The sequence below is a fragment of the Maniola jurtina genome, chromosome 10, assembly GCF_905333055.1.
Source record: "Maniola jurtina chromosome 10, ilManJurt1.1, whole genome shotgun sequence".
Classification (NCBI taxonomy): domain Eukaryota; kingdom Metazoa; phylum Arthropoda; class Insecta; order Lepidoptera; family Nymphalidae; genus Maniola; species Maniola jurtina.
In genome coordinates, this window is record NC_060038.1 from 5,969,024 (window position 1) to 5,992,377 (window position 23,354).

General features: G+C 35.7%; 3 protein-coding genes across 3 annotated transcripts; 1 reads left to right on the forward strand and 2 right to left on the reverse strand.

The window, feature by feature from the left end:
- Nucleotides 1-91: 91 nt before the first annotated feature.
- Nucleotides 92-20,859, forward strand: LOC123869150 (DNA helicase MCM9). The gene is given in 19 exon segments (XM_045911911.1): nt 92-361; nt 874-1,009; nt 1,323-1,495; nt 1,638-1,718; nt 2,099-2,233; nt 2,466-2,678; nt 3,241-3,486; nt 11,066-11,190; nt 11,785-12,056; nt 12,857-13,086; nt 13,928-14,034; nt 14,958-15,177; nt 15,569-15,722; nt 16,182-16,291; nt 16,591-16,737; nt 17,731-17,855; nt 18,397-18,526; nt 19,031-19,176; nt 19,610-20,859. Coding segments are annotated over 19 exon segments (3,930 nt in total). The 5' UTR covers nt 92-298; the 3' UTR covers nt 20,727-20,859.
- On the reverse strand, nt 5,017-9,335 carry LOC123869143 (deformed epidermal autoregulatory factor 1). The gene is made up of 5 exons (XM_045911899.1): nt 8,398-9,335; nt 7,575-7,631; nt 7,312-7,491; nt 6,440-6,669; nt 5,017-5,764 (listed from the first exon to the last, which is right to left on the reverse strand). Exons 1-5 carry the CDS (start codon nt 9,125-9,127, stop codon nt 5,573-5,575), a joined length of 1,389 nt encoding a protein of 462 aa, XP_045767855.1. The 5' UTR covers nt 9,128-9,335; the 3' UTR covers nt 5,017-5,572.
- LOC123869148 (mitochondrial transcription rescue factor 1) lies at nt 20,735-22,779 on the reverse strand. Its single transcript, XM_045911908.1, has 3 exons — nt 22,491-22,779; nt 21,837-21,982; nt 20,735-21,152 (listed from the first exon to the last, which is right to left on the reverse strand). Exons 1-3 carry the CDS (start codon nt 22,677-22,679, stop codon nt 20,876-20,878), a joined length of 612 nt encoding a protein of 203 aa, XP_045767864.1. The 5' UTR covers nt 22,680-22,779; the 3' UTR covers nt 20,735-20,875.
- Between the last annotated feature and the right edge of the window lie 575 nt (nt 22,780-23,354).

Sequence of the window (23,354 nt, forward strand, 5' to 3'; positions counted from 1 at the left end):
TTTATTTTTTTATTTTTATCACTCGGTAGAATTACCCATCTTTGACATGACAGTAGATGGATTGTCTGTGGTTGACGCATGTGACACTGGTGACATCTGCAAATTGGCTGCAAAAATTGTCAAATCTGTGCGTGCTCAAAATATTTTTCACGGAGTATTGTTTTGCTAGTATATTTTATATTTTGCTCTATCGTTGAAATTAATAAAACAAAATATCAGAGTTCTTTTATCTATTCAAAATAATAAACATCTTAACGTACTTAGATTATTAATTGGTTGATTATTTGCTTGTATTAAAATGGACATTTTAAAAGCAGAAATAGCTAAAAAACGAAAGCTTCTTGAAGAGAAAAATATCCTGGTAGGTATGTTTAACGTCCTGGTTTGATAAATCAACATGATTTAACTAGTTACACAATTCACACAACAATAAATTTACACAAGTCACAACAGATTCGTCACAAACTAAATACTTCACATCCTATTTCTGTTCCTACTTCCTAGCTGTTGATTTATTTTATTTTATTGGAAGATTTTACAAGGAAAGAATATTAATTTAATTTGTTTTCGATAATTGACTTATATTACTATTTGTTGTATAAAAAAATATGACTCATATAAGTTTCAGCTAGGTATAGGTTGTGAAAAGCTAGCAGACATGTCATGTCATAAGTCTACTAACTTTTTATCAATTTTGATGAAATTTGCATGATTTGATGAGATAGCTAGCATCCGGGGGACAGACAGGCTACCTTTTATCCCGAAAAATCAAGAGTTCCCACTAGCTTTTGGCAATCTAAATCCACATGGCCAAAGTCGCAGGCATTATCTAGTTAAGTCATAAGTAGATTAAGATATTTTAATTGATTACAGAGTTCTTCAAAGAAGTATTTTAAGAGAGGTGAACTGCTAGCAAAGGAAAAAGAGGAATACTATCAAAAATATGGACCACAAAAACAACTAGACAAATTGGCTGAAGACAATAATCAAATAGAAGACATAGAAAAAGGTTTGAGATTCAAATTTAATTTGGTTTTTCGCAATTTGTAAACTAATATGACAAAGTCACTTATGGCACTTTAATTGCGCCAATGGCAGTACACTGTGCTGTGTTTTGGTGGCAAAAAAATCATACCTTAAAGTTTCTATGAAAAATTACTGCTTTCATTTTGATAACCTGAAAATTCGCAGTAATACAAGTGGAACATATATCTATATTATTGAAAAGTAATTTAACTTCTCTATTATGTAATATAAAGTCAAAATGTTATTAAATAAATCTTTTTTACTAAACAATAAACATCATTGTGTAAAAATTGCAGCTAAAAAGCAAGAGACTGAAAATGAACAAACTGAAAGTGTGGCCTTGCCAAGAGCTGAAGTTATCAAAAGGTTGAGAGAAAGGGCACATCCCATTATATTGTTTGGTGAAAGTGAATTACAGGCTTTTAAAAGGTTACGAAGGATAGAAATACAGGAACCAGAAGCAAATAGAGTAAGTTAAATGGAATAGTTTTGTATACATGTTTACATATCTATAAACATCCACAAAAATATAAGTTCTGTACAGTATGATGATGAAGATGTTAGTCAAAAAAAACATGTTTTAGGTATAATTGGTATAATTTTTATTTCAGGGTTTAAGAAATGACTTTCAAGAAGCTATGGATAAAGTGGATCAGGCTTATCTCAATGAAATATTGGCACTGGGAACACAGGTATGTATAATTTTCTAAGGATTTACATTATAATTTGTACAATTTACAGAGAGATAAACTCAGAGAATAAACTTAATAAGGCAGCAATTCACACTAATAAATAGTATTAAATAAGAGAAATTTTGTGTATTATACTTTTCCATACACAGTAGGAACTAGGACATTGTTAATTCTGGAAAATAAATGGTTTTAGTTGTAAACTGGATAGTTAGAATCCAAATTGATGCAAAGTTGCCGAACAAAAACTATAAGTTCATTAGAAATCACAAGATTAATAACAATTTATTTCAAATATATTTTTTAATAATTGTTTTTGGCAAAAAAGGTAAAACTAAAGAGGAGGAGCTTTGCAGAGTATTATTTTTTAATTTTTGTTTTAGAATGAAAGTGAAAAACCACAAAATGAAGATGATTTAGAAGATTCAGTCACATACGAGTTCATACAAGAAATGGCAAAAACAATGGGCCAAGGAGACAGAAATCATGACATGAATGTTATAATGATCTTGCTACAGGTATTTTTTCAATAAATACTACTTAAAATATTTTATTTTTTAGATATTAAAAATACATTAATAAGTATGTGATACTGACCAAACTTTAAATCTTAGAAATTATACTGGAATGATACCTTCTTAAATAGGATATTTTAAAATCTTCATTAGGTTTTTAGACAATTTTTGAAATGACTACCAATATTTCTGACAATGGAAAGCTACCTTAGATTGTTATATTTTTATTTTCCAGTTCCTTCTGAAACTGTGGGGTCAACAGTTAAACTCGGGTACAGCGGCCGAAAAAACAGCAATCAAACACAAGATGACGCGGGCGACATACACACAAACACAAGTATACCTCAAGCCCTTAATGAGGAAGCTCAAGAAGAAAACTCTCCCGGAGGACATTTGCGACAGCCTCATGGAAATCACTAAGCATTTATTGGAAAGGAATTATATAATGGTATTAAAAAGTATAAATCTATACATAAAAAGAAGTAGATACGTTATATACGCGTCTAAAATCAAGACTTAAAACTAGTCACATTTGTGTGCCATTTTGTAAAGCGCTATCTCTTTTACTCTCGTAAGTTTTGTATCTTCTGTCTTACTCAACAGACAGAACGCATTATATACATGATAAAAACATGTGAAAAAAGACTTGTCCTGGCTGACTTATCAATGAATAATGGATCCTAGCTGAACCTAAGAATTTTAATGGATATAAATCCATGAAAATTTGTTGGTTAAAAATTCAGAAATACATGTTTCACGATTTTTGGAAATTTCACCCTCTCACTGATTTCAAAAATTTGATTGATGATGAATAGATGAAGCTTAAATAAGTTCTAATTTACGTCAGAAGATAACTTTACCTTCTAGGCAAGCGCGCTCAATCTTAGACGGCATAGTCACTTGCCAGCAGGTCTGATTGCAGCCAAGCGTTAGCGGCTAATCTATAAATATTAAAAAAATAAAACTTATTCTACTATATGTGGTTCTAACACTTTCCAATATGTCTACAGGCAAGCGATGCATATCTGCAGATGGCGATTGGCAATGCCCCATGGCCCATTGGTGTGACCATGGTGGGCATCCACGCGCGTACCGGACGAGAGAAGATCTTCTCCAAAAACGTCGCGCACGTCATGAACGACGAGACCCAGAGGAAATACATACAGGCTCTGAAGAGACTAATGACTAAATGCCAAGAGTATTTCCCTACCGATCCATCTAGATGTGTGGAGTATAGTACAGCTAGATGAATTAAAGTAATTTCATTAAAATACTTGTTTAGTTTTAGTCAATTGTGAGCCCTAGATTTTAGCCAGGAAATGATATCGCTTTTTTTAAGCAGAATCTCACTGAAATAGACTTATACATACTTGTACACTTTGGCTGTTAGATGTGCCAACCAGTCACAAGCAAAACGAGTTATTTTTTGTGCCAATAGGCAGCATCACCGAGCGTATTGGAAATAAAAATCGGTCAAGTGCGAGTTGGACTCGTACACGAAGGGTTCCGCACCTCAAATCTCATCCTTATAGGATTACTTCGTTTTCTATCCGTCTGTCGTGTCTGTCAAGAAAACCTATAGGGTACTTCCTGTTGATCTAGTCAGGCAGGTAGGTAGGCCTTATAGCACAAGTGAAGGAAAAAATCCGAAAACCGTGAATTTGTGGTTACATCATTAAAAAAAATTAAGATGAAATTTCAAAGATAACTATACCAAGTGGGGTATCACATGAAAGGGCTTTACCTGTACTTTCTAATACAGATTTTTATTTATTTTTATGCATAAAAGATTTTGATTTGTCATCAAAAAAGGCGGAAAAATTACCAGAGTACGGAACCTTCGGTGCGCGAGCCTGACCCGCAACTTGGCCGGTGTTTTTATTTTTGAAATTGTTATTATTTGTAGTTCAGAAGTGTACACTTATTACACTTATTGTGTATTACTCAATGTCTTTTGACTCGTCCTCTAAAGAAGCCCCTGTCGTGACTGAATTCTGGTGTAAGTTGGTATATCCATCACCGAGATAGCAAAACAAAAAACAATTAATTTTGAAATCAACCATGTTTATTTTCACTTTAGAAAAAAGGTTCCGTTTCATTCATAATCTTTATTTTCGATTTAAATTTTTTTTAACTTAAATTTCTCATAATACTAATGACTTCAATAGTACCTAGTTTAATATCAGGTAAAAAGTAAAATAATATTTATTGTACCTATACAACTTATAAAAATTATTTATAACAATACTTAATAATAGTAACAGTTTTATAACAGCGTTTCTACAATTTTTTTTATGAGATCGACCATCTTAGACGCGCAACGCCAAAAACGCAAAAGGCCAAAATTCAAAAATGCCGTTTTACATCTTTTGGCATTCTGCGTTTAAACGAAATCGATGTACTTATGATTAAAAAAAGATTAGTATAAGTGTTACCAGCTAATAAAATAAAAATTATTTAACAACCCCATGTATTGTTAAGTGCACACAAACTTTTTCAATAAATACCCGATAAAATCTAAAATACATTTAAGACTAAAGAATCATACAGGTGACATGTTGAATTTTTATTCAGATAGCATTTTGGTCAATTGGTTCAAAGTTTTAAGCTGGAGACTGACTTGTACCGTTTTTTTTTTTTTCCTTTAAATCTGGCTTTACTCTGATTAGCCAATGTCAAGTTTGTGATATTTTCAAGTTATTGAATTTATACAAGTATGGACTCCGTCTGCGCAGTGCGCCGGCGCCCGCCGACATACGCGCGGCGCCCCTTTAGAGCGCTTCCCAGTCAGTTCCACCACCAAAAAACACCAACTAACACAAAAACCAGCCACTCTTAACAAAAAAAACACTCCAAACAAGCACAGCACGCGACAGACGAAGTCCCTTGTACCGTTTGTAATGTACCATTCGTGGCGATCTTGTTTACAATATGGCGACACAGACTAACTTGCAGCGTGTTTGTAATCACTCGAGCTCTTGGCTCTTTCACTGACTTGTAGCGTAACACTCAAAGCGAATTCGCGAAAAAACCAACAGTTGAGTGGAGCATACAATGATACATTACAAACTAATGTCACAAATCAGTCTCTAGCTTTAAGTTTGTTGCGAGAAAAGTGAACAACCAATTTCGGAACGTCTAAATGCCAAGTAAAGCTCATAAATTACGCGCTTCTCGGAGTTTAATGCCTTGATTTGTTTACCTAAGGAAATATTGATTATATGAACGCACGTTAGTTAAAGCGGAATTTACATCACGAAATTAGTTTCACGATATTAATTTCATTGTAATGTAAATCCCGCTTTACACTAGGATTTTTTATTTAAAATCAAGTTTTGTACACTATTGATGTTGACTTTCAACAATAAGCATTATAGACTGATGTTGTTGACTATCTGCATGGATTGTTGGAACAGTCCGTAGGCATTCAATTTGATGGGATGCCCAGTCCTTTTTCTGGCAATATGTCGAACAATATGGCGTTCTCCGGCAGAGGGAGCATTCAGCTGATGCTTCACGATTGCAATTTGCACACTGAAATTTTATTTAAAAAATTAAATCAACATAAATAAATAAATATCAACTAGATGCAGTCTAAGATAGCAGCCAGCTAACTTGACAGGAGTATATCAGTTTTTATTGAACTTATGGACGAAATCCATACTTCTACTTAATATATATACAACATATCCATAAATACAAGTTCTGTCTGTCTGTCTGTGTGCTAGCTTTTGGCAGCCCATCCTTTTAACTGATTTTTACGAGGAATGGACATAGGCTACTTTTTCTCTGAAAAGCAGAGTTCCCACAGGATTTTTAAAATCCTTAATTAAAGTGGATGTAGTAGCGGGCAGCATCTAGGTACATAATATTATTTGGTACAGAGATTACTTTTATCCTGTAAATTCAAAGAATGACATGGCATAACATTAATATTATCGTAAATCGAATCTTTGAAAAGAGCAACCACCGAGTTTCTTGCTGATTCTTCTCGGTAGGAAGGGCATTCAGAACAAGTGGCAGATGCATTTGATGATTCAAAAGTTCTTGTGAAAGTTCATTAGAATAAAAAATATTTTTATTTTATCTGTGCTACTATATGGTTACTAGAACCTTTTGATTAAACAAGGCATTTTGACAGGGGCTAGTGTCAAATTGTAAAATAATGATGCCATATTTAATGTAATAGTGATGTGATATGGTACCTACCTTTTTGGGGACTGATTCGTCTACACTATGTAGTGAGACCTGTTCGGCATCTACTGAAGCGTCCACACTCGCGAGTATTGCGGATGCGCGCTCCTGTTCGAGTCTATCCAATTGCCTCGCACTCACAATTCTTACATCTTCAACACACTGTTTTAATTCACTGGAAAGCTGCATGAGACTCTGGCCGATATCTTCCAACCTCTTTAATACTTTGTTCATGTCTGAAAGACCTAAAATGATAACAATGTTATAACAATTTGATGATACCTATGGTATTTCAAAGAATATAAAATTCTCATTTAAGTAGTCACAATTTCACTGGAAAGTTCGTTGGTTGGTTGGCTGGTTGGTTGGTTGGCTGGTTGGTTGGTTGGTTGGTTGTTGGTCAAGTTGGAAGATAGTGATCATGCATTTTTTTTGCTAAAAAATTAATATATAGCCATGTAAAATAAAAAGAATTTTGCTGGGTGGATCAGATCAATACAATCAAAAGCATAAAATATAATAATTTGCACATTATTCATTATTCATTGCACATTTTGATATAGCCCTATCATAATAAATAAAGACATTTTTATATTTTTCAATCTGTATAGTCTGGTAGGTATCATATAAAATATCTTGCCATTCTATAGAATACCTAAAACCTTCAGAAAATGTATGAAATTCAGGATGAAAAATGTCTTCAGGTATAAATATCTGTATATAAATGTGATTATGGTTGTTTGTCTGTCATCTATTAATGCATAATGTAAATGTGACCCAGAAAGAAATCTGAGAACCCCAACTCTAGTCTTGTCAAAAAAACTTTTATAGGTATGTAAATAATTTGAATTCTTAGCTTATCTTTAGAGGAAATGATATTTTGTCACCTGATGTACTCATTTCTGGACTCCCCAACAGCTGGTAGTCTGTATTTGAGTCGAGTCCTTCTGCGATTGTCTGCCAATCTTCTTTGGAATGACTGTTATTGCTTGTCTGGTGAATATTGTCAACATCAGCTGCAATGAGAGTACTTTCACGTTTTACTTTTATTTTCTTTTCTTCTAGTCCTAATAAATTATTCAAGAAATGTTAAAATAATCTGCATGCTCCCTTTTATTACCATATGACTTATGTATTATGTTTACATTACCTTCTTGATTTTTTCTCTTTCGTTTATATGGAGTGAATAATCTTATTGGCCCCATAGCTGTAAGTAATTTTAACTTTATCATAATTATTCTAAAATACAGATTTATATTTTTTTAGATAGATATAGTACCTATCAACAAAGTTTCAGGGCATAGCAACATGTTGATTCAAATAGATTCATTAATTAGCATTGCAAGCATCAACAATGACATGACAGCCGCGATGGAAAATAGTCAGTGCCCTAAAACATATCATTGTAATGCAACTTGTAACTAAACTAGTCAGCTGCTAATAAATTTGAATCCTACTGGAACTGGTTCTATAAAGTGATCTCATATAAGTAGATTGTGATTAATATAGTAAATAGGCTACCTTCTAGGGAGGAGTTCCACCTACACTATACAGAGGCTACATTATCACTTACTACTTAGTGTGATTGCAGACAAGCACAAGCTTATAGTTAAAAGATTAGATTTAACATCATAAGGTAAACTTTTCCAATGTAGTTAAGTAAATATAATGTAAGTATTATGTAAAATGTATGTCAGAACTGGCTGGATGTATTCTATGCATGCTGCTGAGGTGCTGTGTTCAAATAAATCAAAATCTAACAATGTAATTTCAAACTAGAACAAAATATTAACAGTAATATCTGTTGCTTATTGATATTATTGTCCTTGATATAGGTAGTTAAGCTCAGAAAACATACCTTTGCCATAATTATCAAGGACAATGCAATAACTAATATGAATTTAATGAAGAAAAAAACATTTTGTTTCCAGTGATGCTCATCAAATAAATAAATAAAAAATGGAGCTAGGTACCAGATTGATCATCACAGCATGCTCCACATGTACAACTGGTCGCATGTGGAGTCAGTATACCCTCATCAATCAATGCCTGTAGACTTCGCCCGCCAAATCTTATTGAGCGCTTCCAATCCTTACTTGATGCTCTACCACACAGTGCTTCAAATTCACTTGGAGTATACCATTCCATTCCATACTTTATGCATCTTCCTCGACCTCCAGATCCTAACCTCTGCTTATGAAGCTCTGCTGAAGTATTCTTACACCTCACAGGTATAATGGGCATATACGCGGTTTCGACCCATGATCGATTACTCATTGATTTGCTGGAGATTGATGGATTTGTTTGTGTGTCATGATCTTTCTGCTCGCGAGCCGTCGGCGGGGACGGGGTATTTTGTATCACTATGTGCGTCGGCTTTATGTCCTCCGGCACCGAGCCACCCGAGATGAAGCCGTTATCTACACATATCATAGGCTTGAAGTGCTGCAGCTGATCCGATGTTATAACATTAAACGTAGTGCCCGTGATGAGCGTGCCGACCGGCAGCGAGACGGGCACCGTGACGACACCATTCGAGTCGCTCGTCCGCCGGGACGCCTTGATTGCTGTCGACAAAACCGTAGCGCCATCAGAGCAATCGTCGTCGGCATCATGCTCGGCCGCATTCGACAGTGAATCGGGTTCGGCTACTTCGGTAATGTCCGGCATAACGACGTTGTCCGAACTTCTGTTTTCCGCCATTGCTTTCTTCCGCCCGCCCCGTAAGCCCTTTCGCGAAGCGACGGAAGTGACCGAATTTTGAAATTAATCACAAACTTTTTTTAGAATAATATATTCCCATATATTCCTCAATCGCACCGTATTTACTGGGTATAATATTCCTTTTACAACGCCATGACCATCACAGATGACCATCAGACAAAATTATTGACAATAAAAAAAAATTGTCAACACTGCAATCATTGCCGTCACTGCGGCATTTTTGGCGGCATACTTAAATTTGATTGATAACAATAATTATTATTTTTTCGACGAGTAAACGTAACGACTAACGAGGCATACACGAGTTATAGAGGGTCTTTGAGCGGTAGGTATAAATGTAATTTTCGCTAATGATATCAAACCTTTAACAGACGATTCAATAGCATTTCAAAGAGAAAGTGTGTTAGTTGATTTCACTAATAAATCGAATAAAATATGTAGGTAGTTCATGCGACTGAATAAGAATAAGAGTAAATGTTCACAGTTCATGTACAAACTATACAAACGTTTACTCAAGTGAATGTTCATTAAAATATTTTTGGCCATAGTAATTCATGTCCTACCTTTGTTCATACAAGCAAATACACTTGAAATACACGGTCAAGTTTACCGCTAAGTTTGCAGCGGGTTTGACAAAGGATTGCAAACACCCATGGCCATGGACCAATGATTGGCACACGCTTGCCAGTGCTTGTCGTTTGTTGTTTGCCACCGTATGAATAGGTTTTGCCACAAACGTGGGCTCGTGATCCGTGATATCACGTCGTTGGTCAACAACCGGATTACAGTTCTGTGTTCTTCAACTACAAAGCTAACGACAAACCGCTATCGGCAAAATAAAGTATAATGGTTATTTTACCGCTAGTGGCATCTTAGTGAATACAATTTAAAATACATAGACTGCTAAAATCATAACCCTTCCTTTCGGCTTTGCCGTAGTCGGGTAAAAAGCACGATTTTTCTATGCAAAAAATATTAGTTGGGTTGGCTAGGGGTTGGTTAGTTGCATGTTGGAAGCAAGTTGGTAGCGTGTTGGTTGGTTGTAGGGTAATAATTATTATTATTGTCGTGATTCGGCTCAGCATTTTTGGGAAAGCAGTAGCTCGATTCCAACTCGATTCCGTAAAACCTGCATCAATCATTATCACAATCGCAATTGTTGTGTTTGGCTAAATTCGTAATGCAACAATGCATTGTGGCCAATAGTGAGCTAGCATCAATGCATCAACCAAAAGATTTCGCAATCGTGACAGCTGAAGTTGGCAAAGAAAGAGAAAGAGCACAGAGAAAGAGTACAGTACTACGTAATTTGCAACAAAACAATGACCAAAGAGTACCTATGTAATCGGACTTCGTCTGTGTTGGCGTTTGATGGCGCACGTGCGGTGCCTTTTTGGAGTGTTTTTTTGTTAGATGTGGCCGGTTTTTATGTTTTGCAGGTGTTTTTTGGTGGTGGAACCTGTGGGTGGAACTGATTGGGAAGCGCTCTAGAGGGGCGCCGCACGTATGTTAGCGGGCGCCGGTACAGACGAAGTCCATACTTACACATATAGTTTCCCTAACTTGTAAATAACTACAAACTTGACATTGGCTAATCAGTGTAAAGCCAGATGAGAGAGAGAAAAAAAGTACCTAGTTTGCAGTTGGCAACAGTGACAAGTGATCTTATATTTTGGCGGCTATTTAATATTTTCAGTTTTTTTATTATAACCTAAAAGTATAGTATAGAATATAGATTGTTTATTAATCTCTTTGCTTGGCGTAAAATATAGCCCGTTTATACGCCCCTAGTAAGTAAAGTAAATAAATATACTTATTTGGTTTGTAGGAGAGGATAATAATAAGCAACAATTATAATATTAGAACATTACTATTTTCTGTAGGACTACATTGTTGTTTTTACAATATCATCAACAGGCAACAGTGGATCTATATTTATTATAAACAATGATACTAGAATATGTTACAAAGTTTCATTTACAAGATTGTTTGAATATTTTATCGGAACATGATGTTCTGGGATACTACAGCATCAAAATTGAGTAAGTTCTTTTGTTTATCCTTAATTAGTAAGTTCTATAATAGGAAGGTACCTACCTATTTAAAATATAAGTCCTGAAGCAATTTGTTTTGTAAGACTTAAAATCAGTAACAATAAAACTAAGCAGTACTGCTTAATGAGATGCAAACTACCTAAGGATCTCTGAACTTGATGATGTTCGCAACTTCTGAGTGGATTTAAGTTTTTCTATACAAAAAAGTAGTGCCTAATTTTATTGGAGTGCTCGAGTGCTCAGTACTTGATGCTAACCACTTCTATGTGGATTTAAGTTTTTCTAATACAACAACACACAAACTGATTGTCCCAGCCAAAAAGTAGGCATGTCAATCCCCTGGATGCCAGCTGTCCCTACACAAAATTTCTCCAAAATCTGTTAAACAGATGGTCCATGAAAATTAGTAGACAGGCACACTTTCAAATTTATCATTTTAGTATAGATGTTTTATTCTATAGATAATATTTACGTACCAGTAGGTAAGTTCAAAATATAAAATATTTTTGAGAAAGTAGTAAAATTAGCTACCCGTAAACTCCTCTAGATTGATGATTAAAATATTATTCAACTTTATTTCAGTTTTCTGAAACTATTTGAAGCATACCCAGATGTTGGTGACAAAGTTTTATGCAGTCCTGTTTCCACTCTAAAATCATGTAATGAGGAAATTATAAAAGCTCAACAGAATATTCTAGAGAAAGATGAATATAAGCCAATGATAGATAAACTAAGCTTTAAATACTTGAAAAGGAATGTACATGCTAGATTCTTTGGTCTTCCTGTTTGCCCGGAGTTGCATAGGACTGTATTCCCCAAAAATATTGATCTCGGATGCTTTTTAAAAGTTACAGGTATCTACTTATTTTTTAAATTAATTGTTTAAGCTAAATCTTAGTTAGTGTAATCTCTCATGGTGGCATTGGCTTGTCTAAATGTTATACTACAGGCAAAGCTTGACAACTACTTCTAAAGCATGGTTAGTAAAAATTAAGAATCATCAATCAAGAAACCCATGAGCAGTACCTGCCTAAATATCAACACACTAAAGGAAGAAATTTAAAGCTATACTTACCTAGTTGAAACTGCAAAACAAGATTTGCTGTAGGCAATTCATCGACTAAAGAGAAAACATAGACTGGATATTTAGCTTAGACACATGCAGTTTTCCCGCTGGGGAAGTTGCATCCAGTCGAATACCAATTTGTCCTTCAACCAATCTATTCATAGTGAACAAAATGGTTGCATGATAAGGCACAGCAACAAAAACAACCGGTCAACCCACATGAAGGGCTCTGTCCCATAGTACAAGATGTCTAACACTTTTATCTACAACACTACAAGATAATGATAGACAGCACCATCTATATGTAATTTGGTAAACTAATTATTTTTTCGTAAACAGATTTAATTTTAACGGGTTCAGTACCTCAAAAAGAAAACACCAGTCAAGTGCGAGTCATACTCGCGCACCAAGGGTTCCGTATGCGGGGATTTTTTTCGACATTTTGCACTGGAGCGACCCCTATTAAGCATGATTGTCTTCAAGCGCAAACCTATCAAGCAATAAAAAAAAACATTAGTTTGCCGCTGTTCAGATCCAAGATCAAAAAACCTGCCCAGCTACTCCACTGTTAACAATATTTTTTTTAAGGTACCATTGTACGAGTAACGCAGGCAAAGATGTTAGAGTATCAAAGGAAATACATATGCATGAAGTGCAAATTTGAGAACACTATAGAAGCAGATTTTGAGAACCGATACATTTTAAAGGCACCAACAAAATGTTGGAACTCCAATATAAGGTGCAAGTGTTCTACATTTACACAGATAAACCTGGTGTCAAGAGAACATTGTAAGGATTACCAAGAAATCAAAATACAAGTAAGTTTACAGTTTAGTTTAGTACTAACTGATGTTTTTTGACTGCTATATAAGTACCAAATTGCTCATTAACCATGCGGCATAAGATGCAACTGCCCTAACAAGTGTGGAAAAGATGTGGTCATATAGGTTCACAATGAACATTTATAGGCGGGACATACTCAAGAGATGGACGATGTTTCAACAAAGTAAATCAATGTTTGGTATTACATCATTATTTTGAAAATTACTTATATTAATCAATATTTTTAAATAAAGTGCCAAGTGCGAGTCTGACTCGCGCACCGAGGGTTCCGTAGTCGGGTATTTTTTTCCACATATTGCACGATAAGTCAAATACTTTTATGCATAATAAAAATAAATAAAAATCTGTTTTAGAATGTACAGGTAAATCCCTTTCATATGATATCCCACTTGGTGCAGTTATCTTACTTTGAAAATTGAAACATATTTGATTTTAGGTCAACGGGAAGTACCCTATAGGTTTTCTTGACAGACAAGACGGACGGACGGACGGACAGGCAGACAGACAGACAGATAACAAAGTGATCTTATAAAAGTTCCATTTTTCCTTTTGAGGTACGGAATCACACTAATATTATAAAGGCGAAAGTTTGTATGTGTGTGTGTGTGTGTGTGTATATATGTTTGTTACTCCTTCACGCAAAAACTACTGGACGGATTTGGCTGAAATTTGGAATAGAGATAGATAATATCCTGGATTAGCACATAGGTTACTATTTATCCCGGAAAATCAAAGAGTTCCCAAGGGATTTTGAAAAACCTAAATCCACGCGGGCGAAGTCGCGGGCATCGGCTAGTTAATAATATATTCTTTTAGGAGCAAGTGAATAAACTCAGTATTGGCACAATACCTGGCTCCATGTGGGTGGTGCTGGAGGATGATCTGGTTGACACCTGTAAGCCTGGCGATGATGTTATAATATGGTATGAGTATAAAGTATAATGTATGTTTAAACTCAGCAGGCGATGTAGAGTTGCTTGGAGTTTCAGCTCTATGTGATCCAATTAGAAATGAGGAGATCCGTAAGAGAATCAGAGTAGCCTTATCGGGTTGCGAAGTTTGAAGTAGTAATGGGCAGAGCACATAGTTCGGAAAACCGATAGGCGTTGGAGTCCAAGGTGCTAGAATGACAACATCACACCTGAAAGTGAAGCGTAGAAAGACTATCCACTAGGGAGACAGACAAAATCAAATGAGTTACATGGAGTTGCTGGATTCAGAAACTAGAAACCGTAATAAGCTCGCAACTCCTACGCTCCACCTCACGAAAGTGGCAAAGTCATTTGTTGGAATGAGTGTAATATTTTATAATAAAATCCCTCAGTCAATTTTAGACTTGCCTTTACAAAAGTTTTAAAAATCTATTAAAAGTACCTACCTATGCTCCCACAAAAAGCATATTATTATACAATCGAAGATTTAAATGATAAAAAAGCATGGATTTGATTCGCTCCAGCAATGCGCGGGGCTGCAATTGCTTGTATAGTATGGCATATAGTAAATTGAACAGTTGAAAAGAGCAACCGCCGAGTTTCTTGCTGGTTCTTCTCGGTAGGAACGGCATTCCGAAGCAGTGGTAAATTATTTTGACGATTCAAAAGCACTCGTAAAAGTCAACTTGAATAAAAATTATTATGACCCTGGCGTGTACAAGATTGATGACGATGATGTGATAATTTATTGATCATATTCAATGTTTTTAGGCTTCATTTTTCCATTACGTGGGTACAGTATTTGGTAAAGTATGCACTGGATGCAAATAACTGACAAAGATAATTAAGTAAATTCTGATTTTCTACATATACCCTTTTGTCTTTGTTTTGATTTTGGATTATCGTGTTTTCAGTGGAACAGTGAGACGTCGCTGGCGCCCTTCAGTCCAGGCCAAGAAGTCAGAAGTGGAATTGGTATTACAAGCTAACTATATAGAAGTGATCAATGCTCAGAGATCCGAAGTGATCGCCATGGCTCCAGATGTTAAGGATTGCTTTGACGATTTCTGGGCCAAGTATCAACAGTGTCCGTTGAAAGGGAGAGATCAGATCTTAGCTTCTGTGTGTCCGCAGGTATGTTTGGATAAATTAAAATTATATTGTAAATTACTTGTTAGCGCATTTTGGGTACCCAAATGACAGCCTGAATTCTGGCACCTGACAGTGAAAATAAAATGTTTTGTACCAAATAGCGTCAAAATTAGGTAAACGGATGATTGGACCATGAAAAGAAAACAGAGAGATACACACACTTTCGCATAACTAGCCAAAATAAAAAGGTTGTTTGTCGGAGCTACAGATCGATGTGATTTCTACATAGATATCATTAAACACTTTGACAGTGACGTAGGCTACTTTGTATCACGGAAAATCAAAGATAACGCGCAGGATTTTTATAAAGCTCAATCCACAACAAAGTCGCGGACTAGTTTATAATAATTCTGATTAGTGATTTTCATTTCAGGTGTACGGGCTATATTTAGTGAAGCTAGCAGTGTTGCTCACAGTCATAACGGGGTCCAACCACATCGCGGAAAAGGAACAGAACACGACGAATGACGACAAGCATGTGCCACATGTCAGGGGACAGTGCCATCTATTGCTAGTCGGTGACCCAGGTATGAATGTGGTGGTGGCACTGTCGGAAGCCTCCTAGTTGAGGGTCTGGGGTTTGAATGCCTTTACACAAGTTTAAAAATCTATTAAAACTATGCTCCTGAGAAAAGATTGAACAATCCTGATTAAACAATCGAAGATTATGTAAATGGTAAAAGAGCGTGGATTTGACCTGCAGCTCACTCCAGCAATGCGCGGGACTTCAATTACTTTTATACATGGCATAATATTGTATATCAAATCTTTGAAAAGAGCAACCGCCGAGTTTCTTGCTGGTTCTTCTCGGTAGGAAAGGCATTCCGAACAAGTGGTAGATGCTTTTGATGGTTCAAAAGTACTTGTAAAAGTCTAATTGAATAAAAATAATTTGAATTTGAACCTGGGTACGCACCTCTAACTTTTCGGAGTCTCACACGCAGCTCTTAGAGTAAGTTATTATAATCCCCTCTTCCTATACATAGGTACCGGCAAGTCGCAGCTGCTAAAGGCGAGCGCAGAGCTGACGCCGCGCTCGGTGTTCACTTCCGGCGCCGGCAGCACGAGGGCCGGCCTCACGTGCGCAGCTCTTAGAGTAAGTTATTGTAATCATAATAGGTATATAGGTACATAGGTACCAACAAGTCGCAGCTGCTAAAGGCGAGGGCTAAGAATATATAGGTTTTTGGAGTCAAATAACTCTCAGTAATTCATAATTGTTTAGTTATTGGGAAAATCGCTCCCATCTAACCAGAATCCCAATGTTGTTGGAATGGGTGAGGGAAATGCCCTAAAAGAGAAGTATGGTGTACTGGGTGTTAACAGTAAACGCACAAACTTATTGCGTTTTTGGATTTTATCGGTTAAAAAAAATAACTTTCAATTTGAAATCAGGAAGATGGCGAATGGCAGCTAGAAGCGGGCGCCCTGGTGTTGTCTGACGGTGGAGTTTGCTGCATCGACGAGATATCGCATCTGAGGGACCACGACCGGACCGCTATACACGAGGCTATGGAGCAACAAACTATATCTGTTGCTAAGGTTAGATACTACATATTTTTATAACTAGAAGCTTCGCTTCATGAATTTTTTTTAAATCCTGTAGGAACTCTTTGATTTTCTGAGATAAAAAGTAGCCTATGTTTTCCCCCGGGATGTATGCCAAGTCCATACCGAATTTCATTAAAATCGGTTCAGCGGTTGAAAACGTAGCAGACAGACAGACAGGTAGACACATTTTTGCATTTATAATATTATGTATGGACTAGCTTCGCCCGCGCCGACTACACAAATTTCCGCTATTTTACCTTCTTAGCAGTGAATTTTCAAAAATTCTTTTTTAATGGATGAATTCCACTTTATAATAGCTATCTATATGCAAAATTTCAGCCCGATTCGTCCAGTAGTTTGAGCTGTGCGTTGATAGATCAGTCAGTCACCTTTCGTTAGCTAGATTCATAGTTCAAGCTTAAGGGTACACTACTTACGCGCTTCTCCTTTGAAATTCTCCTTCTGCTTTAAAATTTTGGACAGACGTTTCCTTTGCAATCTATAACGACATACCTACTTATATGTATTAAAATAAAAACCGATCAAGTTCGAGTCAGACTCGCACTCGAAGGATTCCGTACCATCGTACAAGTAATAACATTTTTTGATCCTATATCATGGTAGTCATTTTGAAATTTTTCTTTTCTGTTGTTTTTGCGGCAAAAGTCAACCATAGTTATTACGGTCCATGAAAAACAGTCCGCTAACAGATAGACGGACGGACGCGGACGGGCGCGCAGTGGCATGCATTTCATAGACGCATAAAAGCACTGCTTACCTTAGGAGAACTAGCTCAACGTTCACTGTTCATTAACCAGCCAGTAAATAGGTACCACCTACCTAAATAATGCTTACCCTGACTTCAAATCTTGTATACACCACTGACGGTCGGACAGAGGAGACTTAGAAATAGGGTCTAGTTAGCATCCTTCTGGTACGGAACCCTTAAATGGTCTTCTCATCGTCAATTCCGTTGGTTTTCAGGCGGGAATAGTATGCAAGCTGAACTCTCGCTGCGCGGTGATAGCGGCGTGCAATCCCAAGGGCCATTACCAGACAGACCAGCCTTTGAGCGTCAACGTCTCCTTGGGAACACCCTTGTTGAGTAGGTAAAGATTTCTTACAATTATTATATTTATTTTACTGTACTGGGGGCGTACCTGTTCCATATAGATGACTGATTGTAAGGAATTAATAAAAATGAATGCATCATATTCTGTATTATGTATGGGCATTTAACTGTAATTGGACCATTTCTGTACATCACTACTTATACTATGAATGCGAAAGTGTTTGTTTGTTGGTTTGTCATTCAATCACGTCATGGAGCAATGGATCGACTTGATTTTTTGCATGGGTATAGTGGAGTGACATAGGCTACTTTTTATCACGGAAAATTAAAGAGTTCCCACCGATTTTCAAAAACCAAAATCTACGCGAACGAAGTCGCGGGCATTAGTTAGTTAAATATATTTTGAAAATTTTACTCAGAGGAAGCATTAATTAAGATGTTATGCTTTTACTAAAAAGTATAATTTGATGTACATCTGTTTGCGCATTGCAGTTACTCCGATTGGCGTTTCCTTACTCGTATATGGAAACTGCCTACCTATTTAAATTTTTTTCTAAATGCCTAATCTATTTTTACAGGTTTGATTTAATATTCATTTTGTTGGATTCAAAAAACAAATCATGGGATAAACTCGTGTCTTCCTACATTTTGTTTGGCGACGACAAGAATGTCGAGTTAAAAACGAAATGGACCATTGAAAAATTGCAAGTGAGATTCAATATTTTATAATAACTCTATGATACCCACGGCTCCGTCAAATTAGTTTCTTAAAAATGCCGTGAGAATGCTTTTGTTCTCGGGACTAAAAGTAGCCTCTACAAGCTATCTCTACCAACATTTCCATTCAAGCTTTCTCTACCAATGGTTTGGTTAAACGGATGGACTGTGAAAAGCTAGCAGACAGACAGATGCTTTCACATTTATAATATTAGGTATGGATTTGTTGAAAACCAAGCCAGATATCAGTTTATCTCTTAAAACAGTGTAATTATACTATTTACCCTGTGGAAAGTGATTATCCAGAATAAAACCTATGTCTCTCTCTGATCATGTCGTATAGGACTATGAGAGTGAGGGAATATAGAGAGCATCTGTTTCCTTGCGCACATACTTGTGCAAAATGGATATCTCTTTCGATAAGATGCCGATCAATACCGATCCAGCATATTGGTCCTATAGAACTTAAATAATTAATTTGATATTATTTTGTAGATGTACATAGGTCTGATCGGACCGACACACACACAGATGACAAAATCAGCCAACACTATATTGCAATGTTACTACATGACCCAGAGGAAGTCTGAAAACAGAGACCCTTCGAGAACTACCGTTAGAATGCTTGACAGTTTGATAAGGTAATTGTAAAAGTTTTGTTCTTCTGGCCATTATACTGTGATATAGATTTTAATATATCTATTCAACTTGCGAGTGGATACGTGGGTAATATCAACCCAATGTCGGACGCTGAATCAAATAAAATTGACGTATTTTCTATAAACACAAATCTGCTCTGCTAACCGTAAAGATCGTATCTGACTAGGTATTTTGAGTTTTACTATTCATGTAGTTTGTAGAAAGTATATTCTCTAGTCTATGATGTATTCGCCGTTCAGTAAACGACAGTTAGGACTTTTACGTTTAGCTGGGCAAAATAATACCAGCTATATGAATTAGATTATGACTTTCGCGTTTTTTTAAATGTTTTTGCTCTAATATTAAAATTCTGTAATTAAAACTGCAGTTAAAATTCAGTATTTTTTTCAGTATGAAAATTGTATTTCTTCACAGATTATCACAAGCACATTGTCGTCTAATGTATCGAACAACAATATTACCAATCGATGCCATATTCGCTATATCTCTAGTGGATCTGTCAATGCAGGATTGTACTTTAGAAGATACAGTAGATGCTTTGCACTCAACATTTCTAAAGTACCCAGACTTCGACTACCTCTGCACAGCAAAAAAGTTACTAACCAAACTAAATCTGATAGGTATATGGAAAGAAGAACTATTTTACTATGGAAAATTACTGCAAATAGACCACAGAACACTAGAAAATGATATAGAAAGAGGAAATTATAAGCTATTCACTAAATACGATGATGTTTCTGATGACAATATTCCTTTGACAGCATCTCTTGTTACTAGTTCGTACTTTAATAATAACAAAAATGGAGTTAAATCGAAGGAGACAAATAACAAAGTGCCAATTGATATTCAAGAAGGAAATGTGGAAGTAATGAACGAAAAATTAGCAGCTACTCTAAAGAAACATGCAACTCTCAATAAAATTGTCAAAAACCCGCCGGCAGTCCAAAAGAAAAACTCGAAACGAAAAAGAAAAGAAGTAATTATAGACACCAGTGAGTTTGGAAATAAAAAACAAAGAGTTAAGAGAAAAAAGCAAACCAAAGTGGATATATCATCTGATAGCGATGAATGTGATGTTAATAAAATGTTGAATGCAGTACCAAGTGTTAATGATGTTTTTGCAGATCTTGGAATAGATTTCAAATTGTGTGACAATGAATCTCAGAATAGTGATAAAAACGTACCTACGAAGGCAGTTATAGAACATTCTCTACTAAATAAAGAGAACCAAATGGAATCTGATTCGAATGATACAAAAATTGCTGAAGATAATCAAAGCAGTAAAAAGATATTAAATACTTCTCTAAGCAGATTAAAACAATTTGAATTTGCAGGAAAACGTGATCTGAGTAAATTTTATGATGAAAATGTTGAAACTAATAAAGACACAATAAACTCAACAGTAGTTGCTTTAGAAAATTCTGTAAATAAAAGTAATGTTAATTCCTTTGAAAATCCTAAAAAATCAGTGACTAGTTCACAATTATCTATGTTTGAAAGTTCAGACTGTGATATAGATTTTGATATATAAAATCATGTTGTTTTAAGTTTTGTATTATCATGTTAATAAGGTATTGATTATATAAGAAAAAGACAAGTAAAACTTTCTTTTATGTTTATATTTAATGCTTAATCTACTTACTGTTAAAAATAAAAATTGTTATGTATTACTTTTGATTTTCATTTATCTTCATCAGCTGTTGAAGGTTTATATGGGTCTGTTTCATAATTCTCTATTAGCAGATTCTTGAATCTTCTTGCTGTAATTGCTATGCTATCTTCTTTGGCAGCTATGCTTAGTATTTCAACTCTTGCTACATATAAATGATCTGGATTTTTGGGGCTGACACTTTTTATGACATCTATTTCATAATCTACCCGTACAGGGATACTTTTCTTCAAAATCTTTTTACCATTTACTCTTATTTTGCTCTCATAAAATAATTTTTCTATTTTGCTGAAAAAAGAAAAGGATTTCATGATTGAATTGATACAAGTTTTCCATTATGTGATGTGGAATGTGTGGAAGTCCTTAAAGTGACCTGTCTACTGGTCATCTATTGGTTGATGATGATGATGATGAATGTAATTTAAATATTTATTATTATCTAGCTGACGCCCGCGACTTCGTCCGCGTGGATTTAGGGTTTTTTGAAATCCTGTGGATACTCTTTGGTTTTCTGGGATAAAAGTAGCCTATGTGCTAATCCAGGATATTATCTATCTCCATTTCGAATTTCACCCAAATCCATCCAGCAGTTTTTGCGTGAAGGAGTAACAAACATACACACACATACAAATTTTCGCCTTTATAATATTAGTGTGATGAAAAAAAACCTTCCTTGCTAAGCAAAAAAGTTTTATACATAAGGCGTCTTATCCTTGTCTGTATAAAACAATCAAATATAGGGAACAATGAAAAAGGTGTACAATATTAATGCCTGAGAAAGCACTTTAGCACTACTGAGGCATACTAGGAAAATCTGTTCAGAAATCCAAACAAGTTTTAGACCTTTAAATTATGTTGTGCTAATATAAGTCTAAGAACAGCTGATAAGGTTGTTATAGAAGACCAAAGTACAATCCCTTCCAATGTTTGAAAATGAGCATGACTTTGAACTTTAAAAATTATTCAACATACTTCCTTGCTACTCCTAAAGTGGATTTAAGTATAGCATCCATTCTCAGAGAAGTTGTTTTGAGTTTGACAACTTTTGAATCCTTTGTCAGGGATGAATCGCCATCAAATATATCAACATCCTCATCATCTGAATCCTCATCTTTTTGCTGGAAAAATGGTTCCAAGTTAAAAATAATACAGTAATTTCTAAACCAAGTCGAATGACACTATTTAGAATGTCTACTCTGTATTTTTATTTATTTATTTATTCAGTAGGTACCAGTTAAGTCTTGACTGCAATATCACCTGGTGGTAAGTGATGATTAAGCAGTCTAAGATGTGGAGTAATATGCTTGTATGGCATTAGCAGACAATTGTTACATTGTAACAATCTCATTTGCAGTGATTGTCTGAATTTGGTTCCTGCAGCATCCATCTAAAATAGGTAATTTTAGCAAATAATGGGAGTGTATCAATCAGACGTGTTTGCAATCATCACACTGTAGCTGCTGAATTAGTGTTTGAGCTAAACCAAAAAAAGATAATATAACATAAACTATAAAACTAAAAACAGATAAAACTGACTAAACTTTAGAGCACAAGGTGAAGAGTCTAACATTATTCTGAGTAGATAAGTACTGGATTATTGAGAGATGAAAGTATGCAATAACGTACCTTTTTGGATTTATGACGAATAACATTATAAGATAAAGTCCATGGTTTTAAAGTTTTTACATCTGTTCTTGCTTCCAAAGTATTGCACAAACAGCTGATATTAAGTGAGGTTACGGGTCTAATAATTTCTTTGCATAATACTCCATAAAGGTAATGTGGTAGGTGACCACGTCTCCATAGGGCGTTCATTTTTTTTTAAAGTTTTATTCAAAATTGTATTTATATTTATGAAGATATTACAAAATAGCGTCTGCAATCTGCATCAATCATTCCTACAATCTTAAATCCATCAAATCTCAATTGTTGTGATAGGCTGAATTTATGACATTTTTACTGCAAGTATTCAGTTTAGCCAATAGGGAGAGAGTATTGGCTAGTGCTGGCCAATCAAAGATTAGTGTTTACTGCGGTCTGTGATACACTGAGCTGTCATTTTGCCGTTTGGCTTGCACCTAAATTCATGGTGCCGACAGACGCTTGCGACAAACAACAAATAACAAGCACTGGCAAGAGTGTGGACGGGGGTTAGCATATTATGCTTGCCAAAGCTTGGAAGAGCTTGTCATTCGATCCGATTGGCTGCAAGCCAAATCAAAGCCAATCAACACTGTGTATAAAACGTAGGTACTCTGTCATGGCCGACGCTTGCTGTATATTGTTTGCCGCAAGCGTCTGGCGGCACCATGAGGTGCAGCCAGATGCTTCCGGCAATGATGCTTGTGAGTTGTGACGAACAAGTAACAACAAACACGCACTGGCCTGGCAAGCGCGTGTTTGCCGATGCTTACGTTGGCCACAAGCATGAAGCAGATCCATCGGAGTTAGTTTTAATTTTTATCCCCTTCAGGAAAGGCAAAGGTCGTA

Excerpts from the sequence above, each read along its gene's own strand:
- LOC123869143 (XM_045911899.1), bottom strand. The coding sequence starts at position 9,127 with ATGGCGGAAAACAGAAGTTCGGACAACGTCGTTATGCCGGACATTACC. Across the intron at positions 6,670-7,311 it reads TCCAGAAATGAGTACATCAG|GTCTTTCAGACATGAACAAA; the intron begins GTGACAAAATAT and ends TTATCATTTTAG. Across the intron at positions 5,765-6,439 it reads ACGAATCAGTCCCCAAAAAG|TGTGCAAATTGCAATCGTGA; the intron begins GTAGGTACCATA and ends ATAAAATTTCAG.
- LOC123869148 (XM_045911908.1), bottom strand. The coding sequence starts at position 22,679 with ATGAACGCCCTATGGAGACGTGGTCACCTACCACATTACCTTTATGGA. Across the intron at positions 21,983-22,490 it reads TTCGTCATAAATCCAAAAAG|CAAAAAGATGAGGATTCAGA; the intron begins GTACGTTATTGC and ends CCATTTTTCCAG. Across the intron at positions 21,153-21,836 it reads ACTTTAGGAGTAGCAAGGAA|CAAAATAGAAAAATTATTTT; the intron begins GTATGTTGAATA and ends TTCTTTTTTCAG.